The following is a 22,558-nucleotide window of genomic DNA, read 5'->3' as shown; positions in this document are numbered from 1 at the left end:
CCCCAGACCTTCGTCTCCAGACCATTCAAGTCCCTAGCCCCAGACCTTAATCTCCAGACCATTCAAGTCCCTAGCCCCAGACCTTAATCTCCAGACCATTCTAGTCCCTAGCCCCAGACCTTCATCTCCAGACCATTCTAGTCCCTGGCCCCAGACCATTCTAGTCCCTAGCCCTAGACCATTCTAGTCCCGAGCCCCAGACCTTAGTCTCCAGACCATTCTAGTCCCTAGCCCCAGACCTTAATCCAGACCATCTAGTCCCTAGCCCCAGACCATTCTAGTCCCTGGCCCCAGACCTTCGTCTCCAGACCATTCTAGTCCCGAGCCCCAGACCGTCGCAGACCATTCTAGTCCCTAGCCCCAGACCTTCATCTCCAGACCATTCTAGTCCCTGGCCCCAGACCTTCGTCTCCAGACACCTCTCATTTCCTCATCAAGCAGCTCAGAGCAGCACTGGGCACACCGGGGTCAGACGTCAACACAGACCAATTAAAAAAACACCACCGAAAAGGTAATGTGATGTTTACCCACGTAGCTTCACGAAGCTCTCTCTTCAATAAAACACGTATCATTAAAGCAGCTCTAATGTATCAGCAGCAACATGGTGATCAATACAACATGTCCGCCATCAGATCGAGGCCTGTCATTAATACTAAATCATGATTAAAGACACACTCAGCTAGTCCACCTAAACCTTCTAGAACATGCTGACCATGTATCCTCCTATACATAGCATGTTAATTTAACCTCCTCGGACCAATGGCAAACACCTGTCCAAGGTCCTCTGGGTGGCAGATGGCCATCACAGAGCATAGCCAAATGTCCTCTGGGTGGCAGATGGCCATCACAGAGCATAACCAAACACCTGTCCAAGGTCCTCTGGGTGGCAGATGGCCATCACAGAGCGTAGCCAAACACCTGTCCAAGGTCCTCTGGGTGGCAGATGGCCAAATGTCCTCTGGGTGGCAGATGGCCATCACAGAGCATAGCCAAACGTCCTCTGGGTGGCAGATGGCCATCACAGAGCATAGCCAAACACCTGTCCAAGGTCCTCTGGGTGGCAGATGGCCAAATGTCCTCTGGGTGGCAGATGGCCATCACAGAGCATAACCAAACACCTGTCCAATGTCCTCTGGGTGGCAGATGGCCATCACAGAGCATAGCCAAACACCTGTCCAAGGTCCCTGGGTGGCAGATGGCCAAATGTCCTCTGGGTGGCAGATGGCCATCACAGAGCATAACCAAACACCTGTCCAAGGTCCTCTGGGTGGCAGATGGCCAAACGTCCTATGGGTGGCAGATGACCATCATAACGATGAGCTATTCATCAGCAGACTGCACTTCTTTAAAACAAGACATTGATCCTTCCATGTTGCTGATCAGTACAATAAAATACGTCCTTCTACATGGAAGGGAAAGCGATTGTTTGTCATCTGTAGCCCCATGTAACCAGCTAAAACATCAATAACTCAATGTATGCACACACTACTATTAAATATACATTCACCTGTATGGTGGAAAAGGCTGCATCTTCATTTACCAAGTGTATCAAGAGATTAACCATTAAAATAAATTATTACCATTATATTATTATGTAGTTAGATTGTTTTTACCAAAGTATAATTAATGAATACATGTCTGTATCTGAAAAAAGTACAACAACGGTCAAATGTAATGAAGACATTGAACTCAGAAGATATCCAACGACTGAACAGCTGTAGCTTCGCTTAGCTTTCTGTAACGTTGGCTAATCCGCCGTGGTATCGTTTAGCTATCGACTACAGGGATGGTATTGAGTATTTTGATACTGAACCTGCTATCGATAGAGTCAAAATTCGGACAAAACTATAACAGGGTACACAGCCACCAGCCACTGTAGCTGGTATAACAGGGCACACAGACACCAGACAGAGAGCTGGTATAACAGGGCACACAGACACCAGACAGAGAGCTGGTATAACAGGGTACACAGACACCAGACAGAGAGCTGGTATAACAGGGCACACAGACACCAGACAGAGAGCTGGTATAACAGGGCACACAGACACCAGACAGAGAGCTGGTATAACAGGGCACCCAGACACCAGACAGAGAGCTGGTATAACAGGGCACCCAGACAGAGAGCTGGTATAACAGGGCACACAGACACCAGACAGAGAGCTGGTATAACAGGGCACCCAGACACCAGACAGAGAGCTGGTATAACAGGGCACACAGACAGAGAGCTGGTATAACAGGGCACACAGACACCAGACAGAGAGCTGGTATAACAGGGTACACAGACACCAGACAGAGAGCTGGTATAACAGGGTACACAGACACCAGACAGAGAGCTGGTATAACAGGGTACACAGACACCAGACAGAGAGCTGGTATAACAGGGCACACAGACACCAGACAGAGAGCTGGTATAACAGGGCACACAGACACCAGACAGAGAGCTGGTATAACAGGGCACACAGACACCAGACAGAGAGCTGGTATAACAGGGCACACAGACACCAGACAGAGAGCTGGTATAACAGGGCACCCAGACACCAGACAGAGAGCTGGTATAACAGGGCACACAGACAGAGAGCTGGTATAACAGGGCACACAGACACCAGACAGAGAGCTGGTATAACAGGGCACACAGACACCAGACAGAGAGCTGGTATAACAGGGCACCCAGACACCAGACAGAGAGCTGGTATAACAGGGCACACAGACACCAGACAGAGAGCTGGTATAACAGGGCACACAGACACCAGACAGAGAGCTGGTATAACAGGGCACCCAGACACCAGACAGAGAGCTGGTATAACAGGGCACACAGACACCAGACAGAGAGCTGGTATAACAGGGCACACAGACACCAGACAGAGAGCTGGTATAACAGGGCACACAGACACCAGACAGAGAGCTGGTATAACAGGGCACCCAGACACCAGACAGAGAGCTGGTATAACAGGGTACACAGACAGAGAGCTGGTATAACAGGGCACCCAGACACCAGACAGAGAGCTGGTATAACAGGGCACCCAGACACCAGACAGAGAGCTGGTATAACAGGGCACACAGACACCAGACAGAGAGCTGGTATAACAGGGCACCCAGACACCAGACAGAGAGCTGGTATAACAGGGCACACAGACACCAGACAGAGAGCTGGTATAACAGGGCACCCAGACACCAGACAGAGAGCTGGTATAACAGGGCACACAGACACCAGACAGAGAGCTGGTATAACAGGGCACACAGACACCAGACAGAGAGCTGGTATAACAGGGCACCCAGACACCAGACAGAGAGCTGGTATAACAGGGCACACAGACACCAGACAGAGAGCTGGTATAACAGGGCACACAGACACCAGACAGAGAGCTGGTATAACAGGGCACCCAGACACCAGACAGAGAGCTGGTATAACAGGGTACACAGACAGAGAGCTGGTATAACAGGGCACCCAGACACCAGACAGAGAGCTGGTATAACAGGGCACCCAGACACCAGACAGAGAGCTGGTATAACAGGGCACACAGACACCAGACAGAGAGCTGGTATAACAGGGCACACAGACACCAGACAGAGAGCTGGTATAACAGGGTACACAGACACCAGACAGAGAGCTGGTATAGCAGGGCACCCAGACACCAGACAGAGAGCTGGTATAACAGGGTACACAGACACCAGACAGAGAGCTGGTATAACAGGGCACACAGACACCAGACAGAGAGCTGGTATAACAGGGCACACAGACACCAGACAGAGAGTTGGTATAACAGGGCACCCAGACACCAGACAGAGAGCTGGTATAACAGGGTACACAGACAGAGAGCTGGTATAACAGGGTACACAGACACCAGACAGAGAGTTGGTATAACAGGGCACCCAGACACCAGACAGAGAGCTGGTATAACAGGGTACACAGACACCAGACAGAGAGCTGGTATAACAGGGCACCCAGACAGAGAGCTGGTATAACAGGGCACCCAGACACCAGACAGAGAGCTGGTATAACAGGGCACACAGACACCAGACAGAGAGCTGGTATAACAGGGCACCCAGACACCAGACAGAGAGCTGGTATAACAGGGCACCCAGACACCAGACAGAGAGCTGGTATAACAGGGTACACAGACACCAGACAGAGAGCTGGTATAACAGGGCACCCAGACAGAGAGCTGGTATAACAGGGCACACAGACACCAGACAGAGAGCTGGTATAACAGGGCACACAGACACCAGACAGAGAGCTGGTATAACAGGGCACACAGACACCAGACAGAGAGCTGGGTAATAGCTCATTTATAAAATACCATCGGTAAGACCGACGGCTCTGTCTCCTTCGTACTTATGGTCTGAAGGAGAGACATGTTACACATGTGAATATGAATAAATCCATTAATGCTGCTGTGGTGATATGGATCTGCTGTGGTGATATGGATCTGCTGTGGTGATATGGATCTGCTGTGGTGATATGGATCTGCTGTGGTGATATGGATCTGCTGTGGTGATATGGATCTGCTGTGGTGATATGGATCTGCTGTGGTGATATGGACCTGCTGTGGTGATATGGATCTGCTGTGGTGATATGGATCTGCTGTGTTGTTATGGACCTGCTGTGGTGATATGGATCTGCTGTGGTGATATGGATGTGATATGGATCTGCTGTGGTGTTATGGACCTGCTGTGGTGATATGGATCTGCTGTGGTGATATGGATCTGCTGTGGTGATATGATATGGATCTGCTGTGGTGATATGGATCTGCAGTGGTGATATGGATCTGCTGTGGTGATATGGATCTGCTGTGGTGTTATGGATCTGCTGTGGTGATATGATATGGATCTGCTGTGGTGATATGGATCTGCGGTGGTGTGCTGTGGTGATATGATATGGATCTGCTGTGGTGTTATGGATCTGCTGTGGTGATATGGATCTGCTGTGGTGATATGGATCTGCTGTGGTGTTATGGATCTGCTGTGGTGTTATGGATCTGCTGTGGTGATATGGATCTGCAGTCAGATAGACAGCAGGCCATCAGAGTCAGATAGACAGCAGGCCATCAGAGTCAGATAGACAGCAGGCCATCATGTTAACAGAAATAAGCGGAGGTTTACAGGAGGATGCTGTTAGTGCTGAGTTGATAGATAGGTCTTTTACTGAGCTCTCCCTGACCGAGACGTTGCCGTGGCTACCCGAGGTGACAGTGGGACTCACCATCGGCGGTTTCCATGACGCTGGAGTGGTTATATCCCCTGGGGACCACCTTCACCGACGCCACCGGGGGTCTGTCTCTGTCCGCACGCAGCGAGTGTTCCGATAGGCCGGTCACGTCTGGGGGGGCGGAGTGGTTATCTGTGTGAAGGTCAGAAGTCAAAGGATGCTGCGGCTAGTTAGGGTCAAACACCTTGAGGTGATTTCATTATAAGGCCTATTATGGGATTACGTTCAGTCTTTCAACACCTTTAATTCGCTCCTAAACACTATAATAGACCTGACAGGACAAGCTGAGAACTTAATATTTACAACTTCACAGTCAAATCTATCATTTCTCTCAAGGGTATTATTGAGCGTTGATAGTTGGCATCTAACGTCTTCATGGTGAAAAACGGCAATAACTGAAGCCAGTGTTCTAGACTAGATGGAACAGGATTAACTGAAGCCAGTGTTCTAGACTAGATGGAACAGGATTAACTGAAGCCAGTGTTCTAGACTAGATGGAACAGGATTAACTGAAGCCAGTGTTCTAGACTAGATGGAACAGGATTAACTGAAGCCAGTGTTCTAGACTAGATGGAACAGGATTAACTGAAGCCAGTGTTCTAGACTAGATGGAACAGGATTAACTGAAGCCAGTGTTCTAGACTAGATGGAACAGGATTAACTGAAGCCAGTGTTCTAGACTAGATGGAACAGGATTAACTGAAGCCAGTGTTCTAGACTAGATGGAACAGGATTAACTGAAGCCAGTGTTCTAGACTAGATGGAACAGGATTAACTGAAGCCAGTGTTCTAGACTAGATGGAACAGGATTAACTGAAGCCAGTGTTCTAGACTAGATGGAACAGGATTAACTGAAGCCAGTGTTCTAGACTAGATGGAACAGCATTAACTGAAGCCAGTGTTCTAGACTAGATGGAACAGGATTAACTGAAGCCAGTGTTCTAGACTAGATGGAACAGGATTAACTGAAGCCAGTGTTCTAGACTAGATGGAACAGGATTAACTGAAGCCAGTGTTCTAGACTAGATGGAACAGGATTAACTGAAGCCAGTGTTCTAGACTAGATGGAACAGGATTAACTGAAGCCAGTGTTCTAGACTAGATGGAACAGGATTAACTGAAGCCAGTGTTCTAGACTAGATGGAACAGGATTAACTGAAGCCAGTGTTCTAAACTAGATGGAACAGGATTAACTGAAGCCAGTGTTCTAGACTAGATGGAACAGGATTAACTGAAGCCAGTGTTCTAGACTAGATGGAACAGGATTAACTGAAGCCAGTGTTCTAGACTAGATGGAACAGGATTAACTGAAGCCAGTGTTCTAGACTAGATGGAACAGGATTAACTGAAGCCAGTGTTCTAGACTAGATGGAACAGGATTAACTGAAGCCAGTGTTCTAGACTCTATGGTCATATCTGGCCATTTATTTTAAGGATTACCTCATTGGCAAAGTGGGCAGCTTTAGGCAGGAAATGCAACAACAAACAGCGAGTCATCGTACTTATGCATAAAAAAATAACTAATGAAAGAAAAGCATTGTAAGTTAGAATTTTGTAAAGTTAGTGTGGGAGAGGTGTACAAATGATTCTTATCGATCAATAATGACAAACCTCCTGGCATTGACAACTTAGATGGAAAGCTACTGAGGATGGTAGCTGACTCTATAGCCACTCCTATCTGTCATATCTTTAATCTGAGCCTAGAGGAAAGTCTTTGTCCTCAGACCTGGAGGGAAGCCAAAGTCATTCCGCTAAGAGAGTGGTAAAGCAGCCTTTACTGGTTCTAACAGCAGACCTATCAGATTGCTGCCAACTCTTAGAAAACTGTTGGAAAAAATGTGGTTTGACCAAATACAATGCTATTTCTCTGTAAACAAATTAACAACAGACTTTCAGCATGCTTATAGAGAAGGGCACTCAACATGTACTGCACTGACACAAATGACTGGTGATTGGTTGAAAGAAATTGATAATAAGAAGATTGTGGGAGCTGTACTGTTAGATTTCAGTGCAGCCTTTGATATCATTGAAAATAAATAGTTGTTGAGAAAACATGTGTGTTATGGCTCATCAACCTCTGCCATATAGTGGATTGAGAGATATCTAATGAAAGAGGGTTTTCTTCAATTTTAGCTTCTCTAATGTTAAACATGTAAAGTGTGGTGTACCGCAGGGCAGCTCTCTAGGCCCTCTACTTTTTTCTAATTTTACCAATGACCTGCCACTGGCATTAAACAAAGCATGTGTGTCCATTTATGCTGATGATTCAAGCATATACGCATCAGCAACCAAAGCTAATGAAGTCACTGAAACCCTGAAAGAGTTGCAGTCTGTTTTGGAATGGGTAGCCATCTCTAAAACTGAACATCTCTAAAACTAAGAGCATTGCATTTGGTACAAGTCAATCTTTAAGTTCTAGACCTCAGCTGAATCTGTTGAACAAGTTGAGGAGACTAAATTACATGACGTTTCCTTAGATCAGCCTTTCTTAAAGTATGGGTCGCGGACCTGTTAATGGTGGGTTGCGGACCTGTTAATGGTGGGTCGCGGACCTGTTAATGGTGGGTCGCGGACCTGTTAATGGTGGGTCGCGGACCTGTTAATGGTGGGTCGCGACATGTCTGAGTAAATGTGTAATTATTTCAATCATTACTGGAATTGATTTGGCCAAGCGCAACTGCGCTCTCTGCTGTTCAGCAGCAGATGCAGATGCGTTGTCAGCCACTGACTTGTCATTCCCACTCGCCATCACTCACAGCTGTCATCAAATGGACTCATGCTAGCCACAAGTTCTGACTGAGCTCATACAGCGATCAGTTTCTCTCTTGGTTTCATACAAACTTTGAGAATTAACGAGGAGCGCCCACAATGTGTTTTTTGTAGGGAAGTGTTCAACTGTTCTGCCTGCGATAATGGAACCCTGACCTGTCCACCGGACGTGCTACCTGTCCCAGACCTGCTGTTTTCAACTCTCTAGAGACAGCAGGAGCGGTAGAGATACTCTGAATGATCGGCTATGAAAAGCCAACTGACATTTACTCTTGAGGTGCTGACTTGTTGCACCCTCGACAACTACTATGATTATTATTATTTGACCCTGCTGGTCATCTATGAACATTTGAACATCTTGGCCATGTTCTGTTATAATCTCCACCCGGCACAGCCAGAAGAGGACTGGCCACCCCTCATAGCCTGGTTCCTCTCTAGGTTTCTAATCTCCACCCAGCACAGCCAGAAGAGGACTGGCCACCCCTCATAGCCTGGTTCCTCTCTAGGTTTCTTCCTAGGTTCTGGCCTTTCTAGGGAGTTTTTCCTGGCCACCTAGGCTAGGAAACCCTACCTTGCTGTTTGGGGTTTTAGGCTGGGTTTCTGTACAGCACTTTGTGATATCAGCTGATGTAAGAAGGGCTTTATAAATACATTTGATTGATAAAAGTGCTTAGTAATCAGTCTCTCAAAACGAACAAATTAAAATGACACGTCCTGACCACACCATGACGGTAAACCCAGGAACTTCTTTCAGGAAACGAGTAAGTCAGAGTAAGTCAGCTAGCAAGGCATCGTCGTCATTTTATAACAGGTGATGATGATACTGTAAGCAGCAATAATGGAGTACCATCGCTCATAGTAGTCGATGTTTCTTCCAAACAATCCCCTTAGCTAGCTAACTAGCTATTAGCTGTGTAACTAACATTAGCCAAAGCAAGCTAGCTAGCTAACTAGCTATTAGCTGTGTAACTAACATTAGCCAACGCAAGCTAGCTAGCTAACTAGCGATTAGCTGTGTAACTAACATTAGCCAAAGCAAGCTAGCTAGCTAACTAGCGGTTAGCTGTGTAACTAACATTAGCCAAAGCAAGCTAGCTGATTGTGCAACCCCCAGTAACAGTACTGATAGATAAAAAATAACCAGGCCTACTGTACATATTACTGTAGAAATGATCAGGCCTACTGTACATATTACTGTAGAAATGATCAGGCCTACTGTACATCTCACTGTAGAAATGATCAGGCCTACAGTACATCTTACTGTAGAAATGATCAGGCCTACTGTACATCTTACTGTAGAAATGATCAGGCCTACTGTACATCTTACTGTAGAAATGATCAGGCCTACTGTACATCTTACTGTAGAAATGATCAGGTCTACTGTACATCTTACTGTAGAAATGATCAGGCCTACAGTACATCTCACTGTAGAAATGATCAGGCCTACTGTACATCTTACTGTAGAAATGATCAGGCCTACTGTCCATCTTACTGTAGAAATGATCAGGCCTACTGTACATCTCACTGTAGAAATGATCAGGCCTACTGTACATCTCACTGTAGAAATGATCAGGCCTACTGTACATCTCACTGTAGAAACGATCAGGCCTACTGTACATCTCACTGTAGAAATGATCAGTCCTACTGTACATCTTACTGTAGAAATTACTGTTGAAAACAAGTCTAGGTTGGAACTGTTGCTGTTAAAATACGAGTAATAATTTTTATTATGGAATAAACAGATTGAAGCAAGATGCTTTTGAAGGCAAACACACTCCTACAGTTCTGGGTAGCTCATCTACAGCAGGAAACGGTCTCCTGTCTGACTGAGCAAGCAGTAGATGTTCTGATCCAGTTTGGCATCACATAACCTATGTGAGTCAGGGTTCTCAACTCTGGCGTACTTAAAAAAAAAACAAGTACAGAAACAGACTTCATGCTGAGCATGACCTCAGGGTTGCACTGCCAAAACCTAAACCCAGAATAGACATGTTTGTTGAAAACGTCGACCAGCCACAGAGCTCTCATTAGGACTGTGTGTGTTTTCTGGGTTACATCTGTGTGATGTGATCAATCAGTCTATTTCAGTTCAGAATAAAAACGGATTTATTGTATTTGAACAGCAACCCTTCCAACCTTGACAGATATAAGAGTGTTTTTAATGGGTGAAAATAAACACAAAAAGCTATTTATATGGGTATTTCATCAAATGACATTTTATTGGTCACATACACATGGTTAGCAGATGTTATTGGTCACATGGTTAGCAGATGTTAATGTGAGTGTAGTGAAATGCTTGTGCTTCTAGTTCCTACACTGCAGTAATATCTAACAAGTAATCTAACAATTCCACAACAACTACCTAATACACACAAGTGTAAAGGAATGAATAAGAATATGTACATATAAATATATGAATATATGGTATAGAGTACAGTATATACATATGAGATGAGTAATGTAGGGTATGTAAACATTATATAAAGTGGCATTGTTTAAAGTGGGTAGTGATACATTTATTACATCAATTCTTCCATTATTAAAGTGGGTGGAGTTGAGTCAGTATGTTGGCAGAAGCCACTCAATGTTAGTGATGGCTGTTTAACAGTCTGATGGCCTTGAGATAGAAGTTGTTTTTCAGTCTCTCAGTCCCAGCTTTGATGCACCTGTACTGACCTCGCCTTCTGGATGATAGCGGGGTGAACAGGCAGTGGCTCGGGTGGTTGTTGTCCTTGATGATCTTTTTGGCCTTCCTGTGACATCGGGTGGTGTAGGTGTCCTGGAGGGCAGGTAGTTTGCCCCCGGTGATGCGTTGTGCAGACCTCACTACCCTCTGGAGAGCCTTACGGTTGTGGGCGGAGCAGTTGCCGTACCAGGCAGTGATACAGCCCGACAGGATGCTCTATGTTGTACATCTGTAAAAGTTTGTGAGTGTTTTTGGTGACAAGCCAAATTTCTTCAGCCTCCTGAGGTTGAAGAGGCGCTGTTGCGCCTTCATCACCACGCTGTCTGTGTGGGTGGACCATTTCAGTTTGTCAGTGATGTGTACACCAAGGAACTTGAAGCTTTCCACCTTCTCCACTACTGTCCCGTCGATGTGGATAGGGGGCTGCTCCCTCTGCTGTTTCCTGAAGTCCACGATCATCTCCTTTGTTTTGTTGACGTTGAGTGTGAGGTTGTTTTCCTGACACCACACTCTGAGAGCCCTCACCTCCCCCCTGTAGGCCGTCTCGTCGTTGTTGGTAATCAAGCCTACCACCTGTAGTGTCGTCTGCAAACTTGATGATTGAGTTGGAGCTGTGCATGGCCGCGCAGTCATTCCATTGGTATTCCTCTTGTCCAGATGGGTTAGGAAAATGTGATGGCGATTGTGTCATCTGTGGACATATTGGGGCGGTAAGCAAATTGGAGTGGCTCTAGGGTGTCAGGTAGGGTGGAGGTGATATGATCCTTGACTAGTCTCTCAAAGCACTTCATGATGATGGAAGTGAGTTCTACAGGGCGGTAGTCATTTAGCTCAGTTACCTTAGCTTTCTTGAGTACAGGAAAAATGGTGGCCATCTTGAAGCATGTGGGGACAGCAGACTGGGATAGGGATTGATTGAATATGTCCGTACACACACCAGCCAGCTGGTCTGCGCATGCTCTGAGGACGCAGCTAGGGATGCCGTCTGGGCCGGCAGCCTTGCGAGGGTTAACACGTTTAAATGTTTTACTCACGTCGGCCACGGAGAAGGAGAGCCTACCTACAGCGGTCAGCTGGCAAATGATTTGGCATAAATAGCAGCATGCCTCAACAGCTTGATAAAATGTGCAAAACACACGTGAAAACTAAATTACAATATTGGTGGGAATATGTCCATGATAAAAACAAGAGAATGGAATATAACTGGATAAATTAGAAGAAATATGAGTTGAGATGCAGTCACCACTCGCGTGTGGATCACTATTTCTGGAACGCTAAGACGAGCGCTAAGACGAGCGCTAAGAAATAAGACGTAGTCTTAACTGTTTGACAATTAGGTTATCAATATATTAGAGGTCGACCGCGGCACCATACAGCCGTTAGAGGTCGACCTCTGCACCATACAGCCGTTAGAGGTCGACCTCTGCACCATACATCCGTTAGAGATCACCATACAGCCGTTAGAGGTCGACCTCTGCACCATACACTCCTTAAATAAGCCTACCTCCATCCTGCGTCGGATTCAGGTCTCATGTCTGGGGTGGAAAATCTGAACGTACCATGCATGGATTCATAATTTCTTTTATTTTACCTTTATTTAACTAGGCAAGTCAGTTAAACAAATTCTTATTTTCAATGACGGCCTTGGAACAGGGGGTTAACTGCCTTGTTCAGGGGCAGAACGACAGATTTGTACCTTGTCAGCTTGGGGTTTCAAACTTGCAACCTTTCGGTTACTAGTCCAACGCTCTAACCACTAGGCTACCTGCTGGTTACTAGTCCAACGCTCTAACCACTAGGCTACCTGCTGGTTACTGGCCCAACGCTCTAACCACTAGGCTACCTGCTGGTTACTGGCCCAACGCTCTAACCACTAGGCTACCTGCTGGTTACTGGCCCAACGCTCTAACCACTAGGCTACCTGCCTCCTCTAACCACTAGGCTACCTGCTGGTTACTGGCCCAACGCTCTAACCACTAGGCTACCTGCCTCCTCTAACCACTAGGCTACCTGCTGGTTACTGGCCCAACGCTCTAACCACTAGGCTACCCTGCCGCCCCATGACATCTCATATTGAATTATTTGCAAACAGCAACAGTTTTGTTGTAAACAAGACACACTGGTTTGGCATTGGAGAAATACGGTAAGATTCAAGTATTTTAATAGAGTAGGTAGGACTATCAATAGAGACATTGGTGATTTTACCCACTGTAATCAGATCGAATTGATTATCCCACTAAAGTCATTTATTAAATGAATTGGGAAGCTAGTAGGCTATTTATGTTCTGGTAAATTAATTGGGAAGCTAGTAGGCTATTTATGTTCTGGTAAATGAATTGGAAAGCTAGTAGGCTATTTATGTTCTGGTAAATGAATTGGGAAGCTAGTAGGCTATTTATGTTCTGGTCCTGCCAACTAGCAACAAGCTCAGGAACACATTGGCTGGAGGTCAAACCTAGCAACCAATCCCTGTTGTCATCATTCAGCTCATCCAGAAGGATGTGGACATAGTGCAATACGTGAACAACTGAAATTATATTGGTCGCTCACCAGTAGCTATGTATCCTAACAACACGGCTGTCAAACTGGACAGATGTGTTTCACTACAGAAGAAACAACGATATGTAGCCTAACAACGTGGCAGAAGACAGGAAGAGGAATGGTGACAGACAGGAAGAGGAAGGGTGAAAACAGACTGGGGAAGACCCTCACAGGGGAAGAGGCCAGTGATTGAGGAGGGGGAGCCAAGAGGGGTCAGGCTCTGAACCAAATAAAAGCCAACATTGTAAACCTCTAGCAGTATACAATCTGATTGAAATACAGATGTGATAACGTCTTCTCTGTCAGTCTGTGTAGTTACAATAAATGAGAATGGCCTGAAACCATCTCTCTCTCTCTCCATCCCTCTTTCTCTTCAGGACCACTGGCACTAATATGTGGTGAAGTTGTTCTCTGCTCAGCTGACAGAGTAGATACAGGAACCATTCTGTTAAAAGTAGGTCACCTCGGCTCTCCTCTAGATACAGGAGGACTAGGTCACCTCGGCTCTCCTCTAGATACAGGAGGACTAGGTCACCTCGGCTCTCCTCTAGATACAGGAGGACTAGGTCACCTCGGCTCTCCTCTAGATACAGGGGGACTAGGTCACCTCGGCTCTCCTCTAGATACAGGAGGACTAGGTCACCTCGGCTCTCCTCTAGATACAGGAGGACAAGGTCACCTCGGCTCTCCTCTAGATACAGGAGGACTAGGTCACCTCGGCTCTCCTCTAGATACAGGAGGACTAGGTCACCTCGGCTCTCCTCTAGATACAGGAGGACTAGGTCACCTCGGCTCTCCTCTAGATACAGGAGGACTAGGTCACCTCGGCTCTCCTCTAGATACAGGAGGACTAGGTCACCTCGGCTCTCCTCTAGATACAGGAGGACTAGGTCACCTCGGCTCTCCTCTAGATACAGGAGGACTAGGTCACCTCGGCTCTCCTCTAGATACAGGAGGACAAGGTCACCTCGGCTCTCCTCTAGATACAGGAGGACTAGGTCACCTCGGCTCTCCTCTAGATACAGGAGGACTAGGTCACCTCGGCTCTCCTCTAGATACAGGAGGACTAGGTCACCTCGGCTCTCCTCTAGATACAGGAGGACTAGGTCACCTCGGCTCTCCTCTAGATACAGGAGGACTAGGTCACCTCGGCTCTCCTCTAGATACAGGAGGACTAGGTCACCTCGGCTCTCCTCTAGATACAGGGGGACTAGGTCACCTCGGCTCTCCTCTAGATACAGGGGGACTAGGTCACCTCGGCTCTCCTCTAGATACAGGGGGGACTAGGTCACCTCGGCTCTCCTCTAGATACAGGGGACTAGGTCACCTCGGCTCTCCTCTAGATACAGGGGGACTAGGTCACCTCGGCTCTCCTCTAGATACAGGGGGACTAGGTCACCTCGGCTCTCCTCTAGATACAGGGGACTAGGTCACCTCGGCTCTCCTCTAGATACAGGGGACTAGGTCACCTCGGCTCTCCTCTAGATACAGGGGGACTAGGTCACCTCGGCTCTCCTCTAGATACAGGGGGACTAGGTCACCTCGGCTCTCCTCTAGATACAGGGGGACTAGGTCACCTCGGCTCTCCTCTAGATACAGGAGGACTAGGTCACCTCGGCTCTCCTCTAGATACAGGAGGACTAGGTCACCTCGGCTCTCCTCTAGATACAGGAGGACTAGGTCACCTCGGCTCTCCTCTAGATACAGGAGGACTAGGTCACCTCGGCTCTCCTCTAGATACAGGAGGACTAGGTCACCTCGGCTCTCCTCTAGATACAGGAGGACTAGGTCACCTCGGCTCTCCTCTAGATACAGGAGGACTAGGTCACCTCGGCTCTCCTCTAGATACAGGAGGACTAGGTCACCTCGGCTCTCCTCTAGATACAGGAGGACTAGGTCACCTCGGCTCTCCTCTAGATACAGGAGGACTAGGTCACCTCGGCTCTCCTCTAGATACAGGAGGACTAGGTCACCTCGGCTCTCCTCTAGATACAGGAGGACTAGGTCACCTCGGCTCTCCTCTAGATACAGGAGGACTAGGTCACCTCGGCTCTCCTCTAGATACAGGAGGACTAGGTCACCTCGGCTCTCCTCTAGATACAGGAGGACTAGGTCACCTCGGCTCTCCTCTAGATACAGGAGGACTAGGTCACCTCGGCTCTCCTCTAGATACAGGAGGACTAGGTCACCTCGGCTCTCCTCTAGATACAGGAGGACTAGGTCACCTCGGCTCTCCTCTAGATACAGGAGGACTAGGTCACCTCGGCTCTCCTCTAGATACAGGGGGACTAGGTCACCTCGGCTCTCCTCTAGATACAGGGGGACTAGGTCACCTCGGCTCTCCTCTAGATACAGGGGGACTAGGTCACCTCGGCTCTCCCTCTAGATACAGGGGGACTAGGTCACCTCGGCTCTCCTCTAGATACAGGGGGACTAGGTCACCTCGGCTCTCCTCTAGATACAGGGGGACTAGGTCACCTCGGCTCTCCTCTAGATACAGGGGGACTAGGTCACCTCGGCTCTCCTCTAGATACAGGGGGACTAGGTCACCTCGGCTCTCCTCTAGATACAGGGGGACTAGGTCACCTCGGCTCTCCTCTAGATACAGGAGGACTAGGTCACCTCGGCTCTCCTCTAGATACAGGAGGACTAGGTCACCTCGGCTCTCCTCTAGATACAGGAGGACTAGGTCACCTCGGCTCTCCTCTAGATACAGGAGGACTAGGTCACCTCGGCTCTCCTCTAGATACAGGAGGACTAGGTCACCTCGGCTCTCCTCTAGATACAGGAGGACTAGGTCACCTCGGCTCTCCTCTAGATACAGGAGGACTAGGTCACCTCGGCTCTCCTCTAGATACAGGAGGACTAGGTCACCTCGGCTCTCCTCTAGATACAGGAGGACTAGGTCACCTCGGCTCTCCTCTAGATACAGGAGGACTAGGTCACCTCGGCTCTCCTCTAGATACAGGAGGACTAGGTCACCTCGGCTCTCCTCTAGATACAGGAGGACTAGGTCACCTCGGCTCTCCTCTAGATACAGGAGGACTAGGTCACCTCGGCTCTCCTCTAGATACAGGAGGACTAGGTCACCTCGGCTCTCCTCTAGATACAGGAGGACTAGGTCACCTCGGCTCTCCTCTAGATACAGGAGGACTAGGTCACCTCGGCTCTCCTCTAGATACAGGAGGACTAGGTCACCTCGGCTCTCCTCTAGATACAGGAGGACTAGGTCACCTCGGCTCTCCTCTAGATACAGGAGGACTAGGTCACCTCGGCTCTCCTCTAGATACAGGAGGACTAGGTCACCTCGGCTCTCCTCTAGATACAGGAGGACTAGGTCACCTCGGCTCTCCTCTAGATACAGGAGGAGTAGGTCACCTCGGCTCTCCTCTAGATACAGGAGGACTAGGTCACCTCGGCTCTCCTCTAGATACAGGAGGACTAGGTCACCTCGGCTCTCCTCTAGATACAGGAGGACTAGGTCACCTCGGCTCTCCTCTAGATACAGGAGGACTAGGTCACCTCGGCTCTCCTCTAGATACAGGAGGACTAGGTCACCTCGGCTCTCCTCTAGATACAGGAGGACTAGGTCACCTCGGCTCTCCTCTAGATACAGGAGGACTAGGTCACCTCGGCTCTCCTCTAGATACAGGAGGACTAGGTCACCTCGGCTCTCCTCTAGATACAGGAGGACTAGGTCACCTCGGCTCTCCTCTAGATACAGGAGGACTAGGTCACCTCGGCTCTCCTCTAGATACAGGAGGACTAGGTCACCTCGGCTCTCCTCTAGATACAGGAGGACTAGGTCACCTCGGCTCTCCTCTAGATACAGGAGGACTAGGTCACCTCGGCTCTCCTCTAGATACAGGAGGACTAGGTCACCTCGGCTCTCCTCTAGATACAGGAGGACTAGGTCACCTCGGCTCTCCTCTAGATACAGGAGGACTAGGTCACCTGAAATTGATTCAGGCTGCGGCTGGCGTCTTTAGGGTAGCTTTAGGAGGTAGACACAGTGAGGAGGACTTGGCTGAAAAACATCTCGTGATCCTGTAGCCCTTGATGGAAGACTGAGGAAAAGCATAATGTGGACATTTAGCGCCCTACTTCTTGTGGACCTTAGCAGAAAAGCATATCAGTGGGCATAGTGTTCAGGGGGAGATTGTGTCGGTCGGGTTCCTCAAGCTGTGGTCAGACATTTAGTTTATAAACATGTCTACATAGATGCTCATGATAAGGTTTATAAACATGTCTACATAGGTGATCATGATAAATCAGTCGAAAAATTGGATTGTTTTAATTTAATGTTTTTATTTGTGTTTTCTAGTATTTTCTCTATTAAGTCTGTCACACTCAGGTCTGGAGAAAACCAAAGAAGAAGAAAGTCTACAGCCAGCAGTTAAATGATTGTTTAGTGATATAAACAATAAGAAGAGTTTATGGTTTAATTGGGGGGACTGATGGATTCTGTTCAAATGGAAAATGTTTTAAACTGTAATTTGTTTGTATCCTGTTCAGTGAATGATTACTGTGAGTATGAATGGAGTTTAGGACATGAAACTGTGTGTATGCTTGTTTAGAAAGGTTGGCCTAAATCAGAGAAGAGGATGTTGCCTAGGATCAGAGAGGAGGGTCAGGCCCAGGACAGATGATGTTCAGGGTCTAGGATCAGAGAGGAGGGTCAGGCCCAGGACAGAAGATGTTCAGGGTCTAGGATCAGAGAGGAGGGTCAGGCCCAGGACAGAAGATGTTCAGGGTCTAGGATCAGAGAGGAGGGTCAGGCCCAGGACAGAAGATGTTCAGGGTCTAGGATCAGAGAGGAGGGTCAGGCCCAGGACAGAAGATGTTCAGGGTCTAGGATCAGAGAGGAGGGTCAGGCCCAGGACAGAAGATGTTCAGGGCCTAGGATCAGAGAGGAGGGTCAGGCCCAGGACAGAAGATGTTCAGGGTGTGATTCTGACATCTGGATAAACGAAGAGAGGACCATGGACATTCCACGGGGGAAAGGAGGGAAACTCATTGGGGTCATAAAATGTATAGCTGGGGAGGTGATGCCTACAAGGGAAGAGTATACAATGTGTTGTGATCTTTCTAAATGTATGGACTCAGCTGACTGTATCCTTGGTATTAAACACTTGAAACTTCTCTTGAGCTTTTGGTCTCAATTCCTTATTGAAGAGTTTGCAATAGCATTTTCCTTTTTAACGAAATGGAGGCCACTGTGTTCTTGGGGACCTTCAATGCTGCAGAAATGTTTTGATACCCTTCATCAGATCTGTACCTTGATACAATCCTGTCTCTGAGCTCTACGGACAATTCCTTCAACCTCTTGGCTTGGTTTTTGCTCTGACATGCACTGTCAACTGTGGGACCTGATATAGACAGGTGTGTGCCTTTCCAAATGATGTTGAATCAATTGCATTTACCACAGGTGGACTCCAATCAAGTTGTAGAAACATCTCAAGGATGATCAATGCAAACAGGAAGCACCTGAGCTCAATTTCATGTCTCATAACAAAGGGTGTAAATCATTATGTAAATAAGGTATTTCTGTTCTAAAAAACAGTTTTCGCTTTGTCATTATGGGGTATTGTGATGTCATTATGGGGTATTGTGATGTCATTATGGGCGTTTGTGATGTCATTATGGGCTATTGTGATGTCATTATGGGCGTTTGTGATGTCATTATGGGCGTTTGTGATGTCATTATGGGCGTTTGTGATGTCATTATGGGCGTTTGTGATGTCATTATGGGCTATTGTGTGTAGATTGATGAGGGAGATAACTATTTAATCCATTTTAGAATAAGGCTGTAATATAACAAAATGTGGAAAAAGTCTGAAGTCTGAATACTTTCCGAATGCACTGCATCTACAGTAGTTGGATGACCTCAGGGTTTTAGGGCCTTGCTGTGTGGTGAACAAGCCTAAAAGGACTGAGTCAGAATGAATGAGGTATCTGGGTGTGGTTAGGTGTGGTTAGGTAAAGGTGTTTGACCTATCTGGGTGTGGTTAGGTAAAGGTGTTTGACCTATCTGGGTGTGGTTAGGTAAAGGTGTTTGACCTATCTGGGTGTGGTTAGGTAAAGGTGTTTGACCTATCTGGGTGTGGTTAGGTAAAGGTGTTTGACCTATCTGGGTGTGGTTAGGTAAAGGTGTTTGACCTATCTGGGTGTGGTTAGGTAAAGGTGTTTGACCTATCTGGGTGTGGTTAGGTAAAGGTGTTTGACCTATCTGGGTGTGGATAGGTAAAGGTGTTTTACCTATCTGGGTGTGGTTAGGTGTGGTTAGGTAAAGGTGTTTGACCTATCTGGGTGTGGTTAGGTAAAGGTGTTTGACCTATCTGGGTGTGGTTAGGTAAAGGTGTTTGACCTATCTGGGTGTGGATAGGTAAAGGTGTTTGACCTATCTGGGTGTGGATAGGTAAAGGTGTTTTACCTATCTGGGTGTATGCCATGAGGTCAGCCAGCACGGCGGTGGTAGCGTGGCCCCTCCCTCCAGGATGGGATGAGGTGGAGGATGCAGAGGAGGAGGTGGAGGAGCCCTGGATGACTCTGTTAAACCAGTGTTCTATGTTCGGCGCCGGGTGGTTCTGGTACGGCGTGGAGGACACCATCCGGCCCGCACGACGCAGTGAACCCTCGTCTTCTGACGCCGAGGACGTGTCTGTGAGGTCAGAGGTTGAAAACAGGCAGGGAGGCAGGGTCACAGCAGACAGAGACAGGAAGTACCACGGTGAGTCCCAAATGGCACCCTATTCCCTATGCAGTGCACTACTTGTGAACTGGGCCCCATTGGGTTATTTTATTACTATGCAACCAACTCATGCCTTGGAAGGGCGGAGGATGGAAACTAGGGGACGAGACAGACTCAAGGCTGAAACCCGTACCACAGGGCAGGGATCATCAACTAGATTCAGCCACCGGCTGAAACCCGTACCACAGGGCAGGGATCATCAACTAGATTCAGCCACCGGACGATTTTTTTGTTGAGCGGACGGTCAGGGGCCCGAACATGCTTAGAAATAAATTTGTAGACTGCAAATTGACCGCAAGAAGCCTAAACGGATATAATATTTGACCAAAACATAATAATTTCAAACTTGGCTTACATTTGTATATCAATATAATTTATTTATAAAGCCCTTTTTACATCAGCAGTTGTCACAAAGTGCTGTACAGAAACCCAGCCAGAAACCCCCAAACAGCAAGCAATGCAGGTGTAAGAAGCACGGTGGCTAGGAAAAACTCCCTAGAAAGGCCAGAACCTAGGAAGAAACCTAGAGAGGAACCAGGCTATGAGGGGTGGCTAGGAAAAACTCCCTAGAAAGGCCAAAACCTAGGAAGAAACCCAGAGAGGAACCAGGCTATGAGGGGTGGCTAGGAAAAACTCCCTAGAAAGGCCAGAACCTAGGAAGAAACCTAGAGAGGAACCAGGCTATGAGGGGTGGCTAGGAAAAACTCCCCTAGAAAGGCACGAACCTAGGAAGAAACCCAGAGAGGAACCAGGCTATGAGGGGTGGCCAGGAAAAACTCCCTAGAAAAGGCAGGACCTTGGAAGAAACAGAGGATCATAAATATCCATCGATATGCGTGGGAATAATTTGGAAGAGATTTCTCAAATGAAAATCACTTGGATCTGATTTGGTGGTGTTTTTAGTCTTATGTAAATAAATGTATAGGGGCCATACCGTAGGAAAACACATCACGACAGCTGTGATGGAAACAGTTTCGGAATCATTCTAGAAATGCCGACAGATCATTTGTTCGTTCGGCATGGCGGGATCTTCTTGTGTCTGTACAATTAATTATAGGAGAAATGGCGGTGAAAACACCTTAATGTGCAAAAATGTATATAATAACCAGCACCATATTGAAGTAAACTTGTAGTCACGTGATATGGTGTGTGGTCCTCCCACTACGACTCGGGAAGCTGTTTATTAGGCTACAGATTAAATACAGTGTCTTCCAAAAGGTATTCACACCCCTTGACTTATTCCACATTTTGTTGTTACAGCCTGAATTCAAAACATTTTTTGTTTGTTCAAATGTATCACCCATCTACACACAATACCCTTTAATGACAAAAGTGAAAAAATGTTTTTTTATTGAAAATGAAAATGCATGAATCTAATTTTTATAAGTATTCACACCCCCTGAGTCAATAGCTAAAAACACCACCTTTGGCGTGGATGACAGCTGTGAGTCTTTCTGAGAAAGTCTAAGAGCTTTGCACACCTGGACTGTACAATAATTTTCTCTTTATTATTTTTGTAATCCATTAAGCACTGTCATTTTTACCCATCTACCAATAGGTGCCCTTCTTTGTGAGGCAATGGGAAACCTCCCTGGTCTTTCTATAATTTTTTGGGGGGTTGATCAGCTTTAATAATGCAGATAGATTGTAGCTTCCACCAATGCAACTGTCTGCCAGAGTTGCAAAGAAACAGCCATATCTCAGACTGGCCAATATAATAAAAGATTAAAGATGGGCAAAAGAACACAGACACTGGACAGAGGAACTCTGCCTAGAAGGCCAGCATCCCGGAGTCGCCTCTTCACTGTTGACGTTGAGACTGGTGTTTTGCGGGTACTATTTAATGAAGCTGCCAGTTGAGGACTTGTGAGGCGTCTGTTTCTCAAACTAGACACACTAATGTACTTGTCCTCTTGCTCAGTTGTGCACCGGGGCCTCCCACTCCTCTTTCTATTCTACAGCCAGTTTGTGCTGTTCTGTGAAGGGAGTAGTACACAGCGTTGTACGAGATCTTCCGTTTCTTGGCAATTTCTCTCATGGAATAGCCTTCATTTCTCAGAACAAGAATAGACTGATGAGTTTCAGAAGAAAGTTCTTTGTTTCTGGCCATTTTGAGCCTCTAATCGAACCCACAAATGCTGATGCTCCAGATACTCAACTAGTCTAAAGAAGGACAGTTTTATTGCTTCTTTAATCAGCAGGACAGTTTTCAGCTGTGCTAACATAATTGCAAAAGGGTTTTCTAATGATCAATTAGCCTTTTAAAATGATAAACTTGGATTAGCTAACACAACGTGCCATTGGAACACAGGAGTGATGGTTGCTGATAATGGGCCTGTTCCATTAAAAATCTGCCGTTTCCAGCTACAATAGTCATTTACAACATTAACAATGTCTACACTGTATTTCTGATCAATTTGATGTTATTTTAAAAGGACAAAAAATGTGCTTTTCTTTCAAAAACAAGGACATTTCTAAGTGACCCCAAACTTTTGAATGGTAGTGTACATATACAGATAAATACAGCACCAATCAAACGTTTGGACACACCTACTCATTCCAGGGTTTTTCTTTATTTGTACTATTTTCTACATTGTAGAATAAT

At 46.9% G+C, this 22,558-nt stretch overlaps 1 protein-coding gene across 11 annotated transcripts in view; it reads right to left on the bottom strand.

Annotated features, from left to right (window-relative positions):
• dip2a (disco-interacting protein 2 homolog A) overlaps nucleotides 1-22,558 on the bottom strand; it is a 286,178-nt gene that overhangs the window by 154,896 nt on the left and 108,724 nt on the right. For 8 of the 11 annotated variants that reach the window (XR_006761253.1, XM_045704956.1, XM_045704958.1 and 5 more), the window contains 2 exons: nucleotides 19,636-19,863; nucleotides 5,201-5,338 (listed from right to left, as the gene is read on the bottom strand). The exons of 1 other annotated variant lie outside the window; for it this stretch is intronic. Coding sequence is in view for 9 of the 10 variants with exons in the window: in XM_045704956.1 (XP_045560912.1) it covers nucleotides 5,201-5,338; nucleotides 19,636-19,863 (366 nt within the window). In the remaining variant the exon portion in view is untranslated. The remainder of the gene's footprint in view (nucleotides 1-5,200; nucleotides 5,339-19,635; nucleotides 19,864-22,558) is intronic. 2 more of the 11 variants (XM_045704953.1, XM_045704952.1) reach the window with 2 other exon arrangements.

Source organism: Salmo salar, chromosome ssa21, assembly GCF_905237065.1.
Source record: "Salmo salar chromosome ssa21, Ssal_v3.1, whole genome shotgun sequence".
In the NCBI taxonomy this organism is placed as follows: domain Eukaryota; kingdom Metazoa; phylum Chordata; class Actinopteri; order Salmoniformes; family Salmonidae; genus Salmo; species Salmo salar.
The sequence above is the reverse complement of the archived record's forward strand: the minus strand, read 5'-3'. Positions and strand labels throughout refer to the sequence as shown.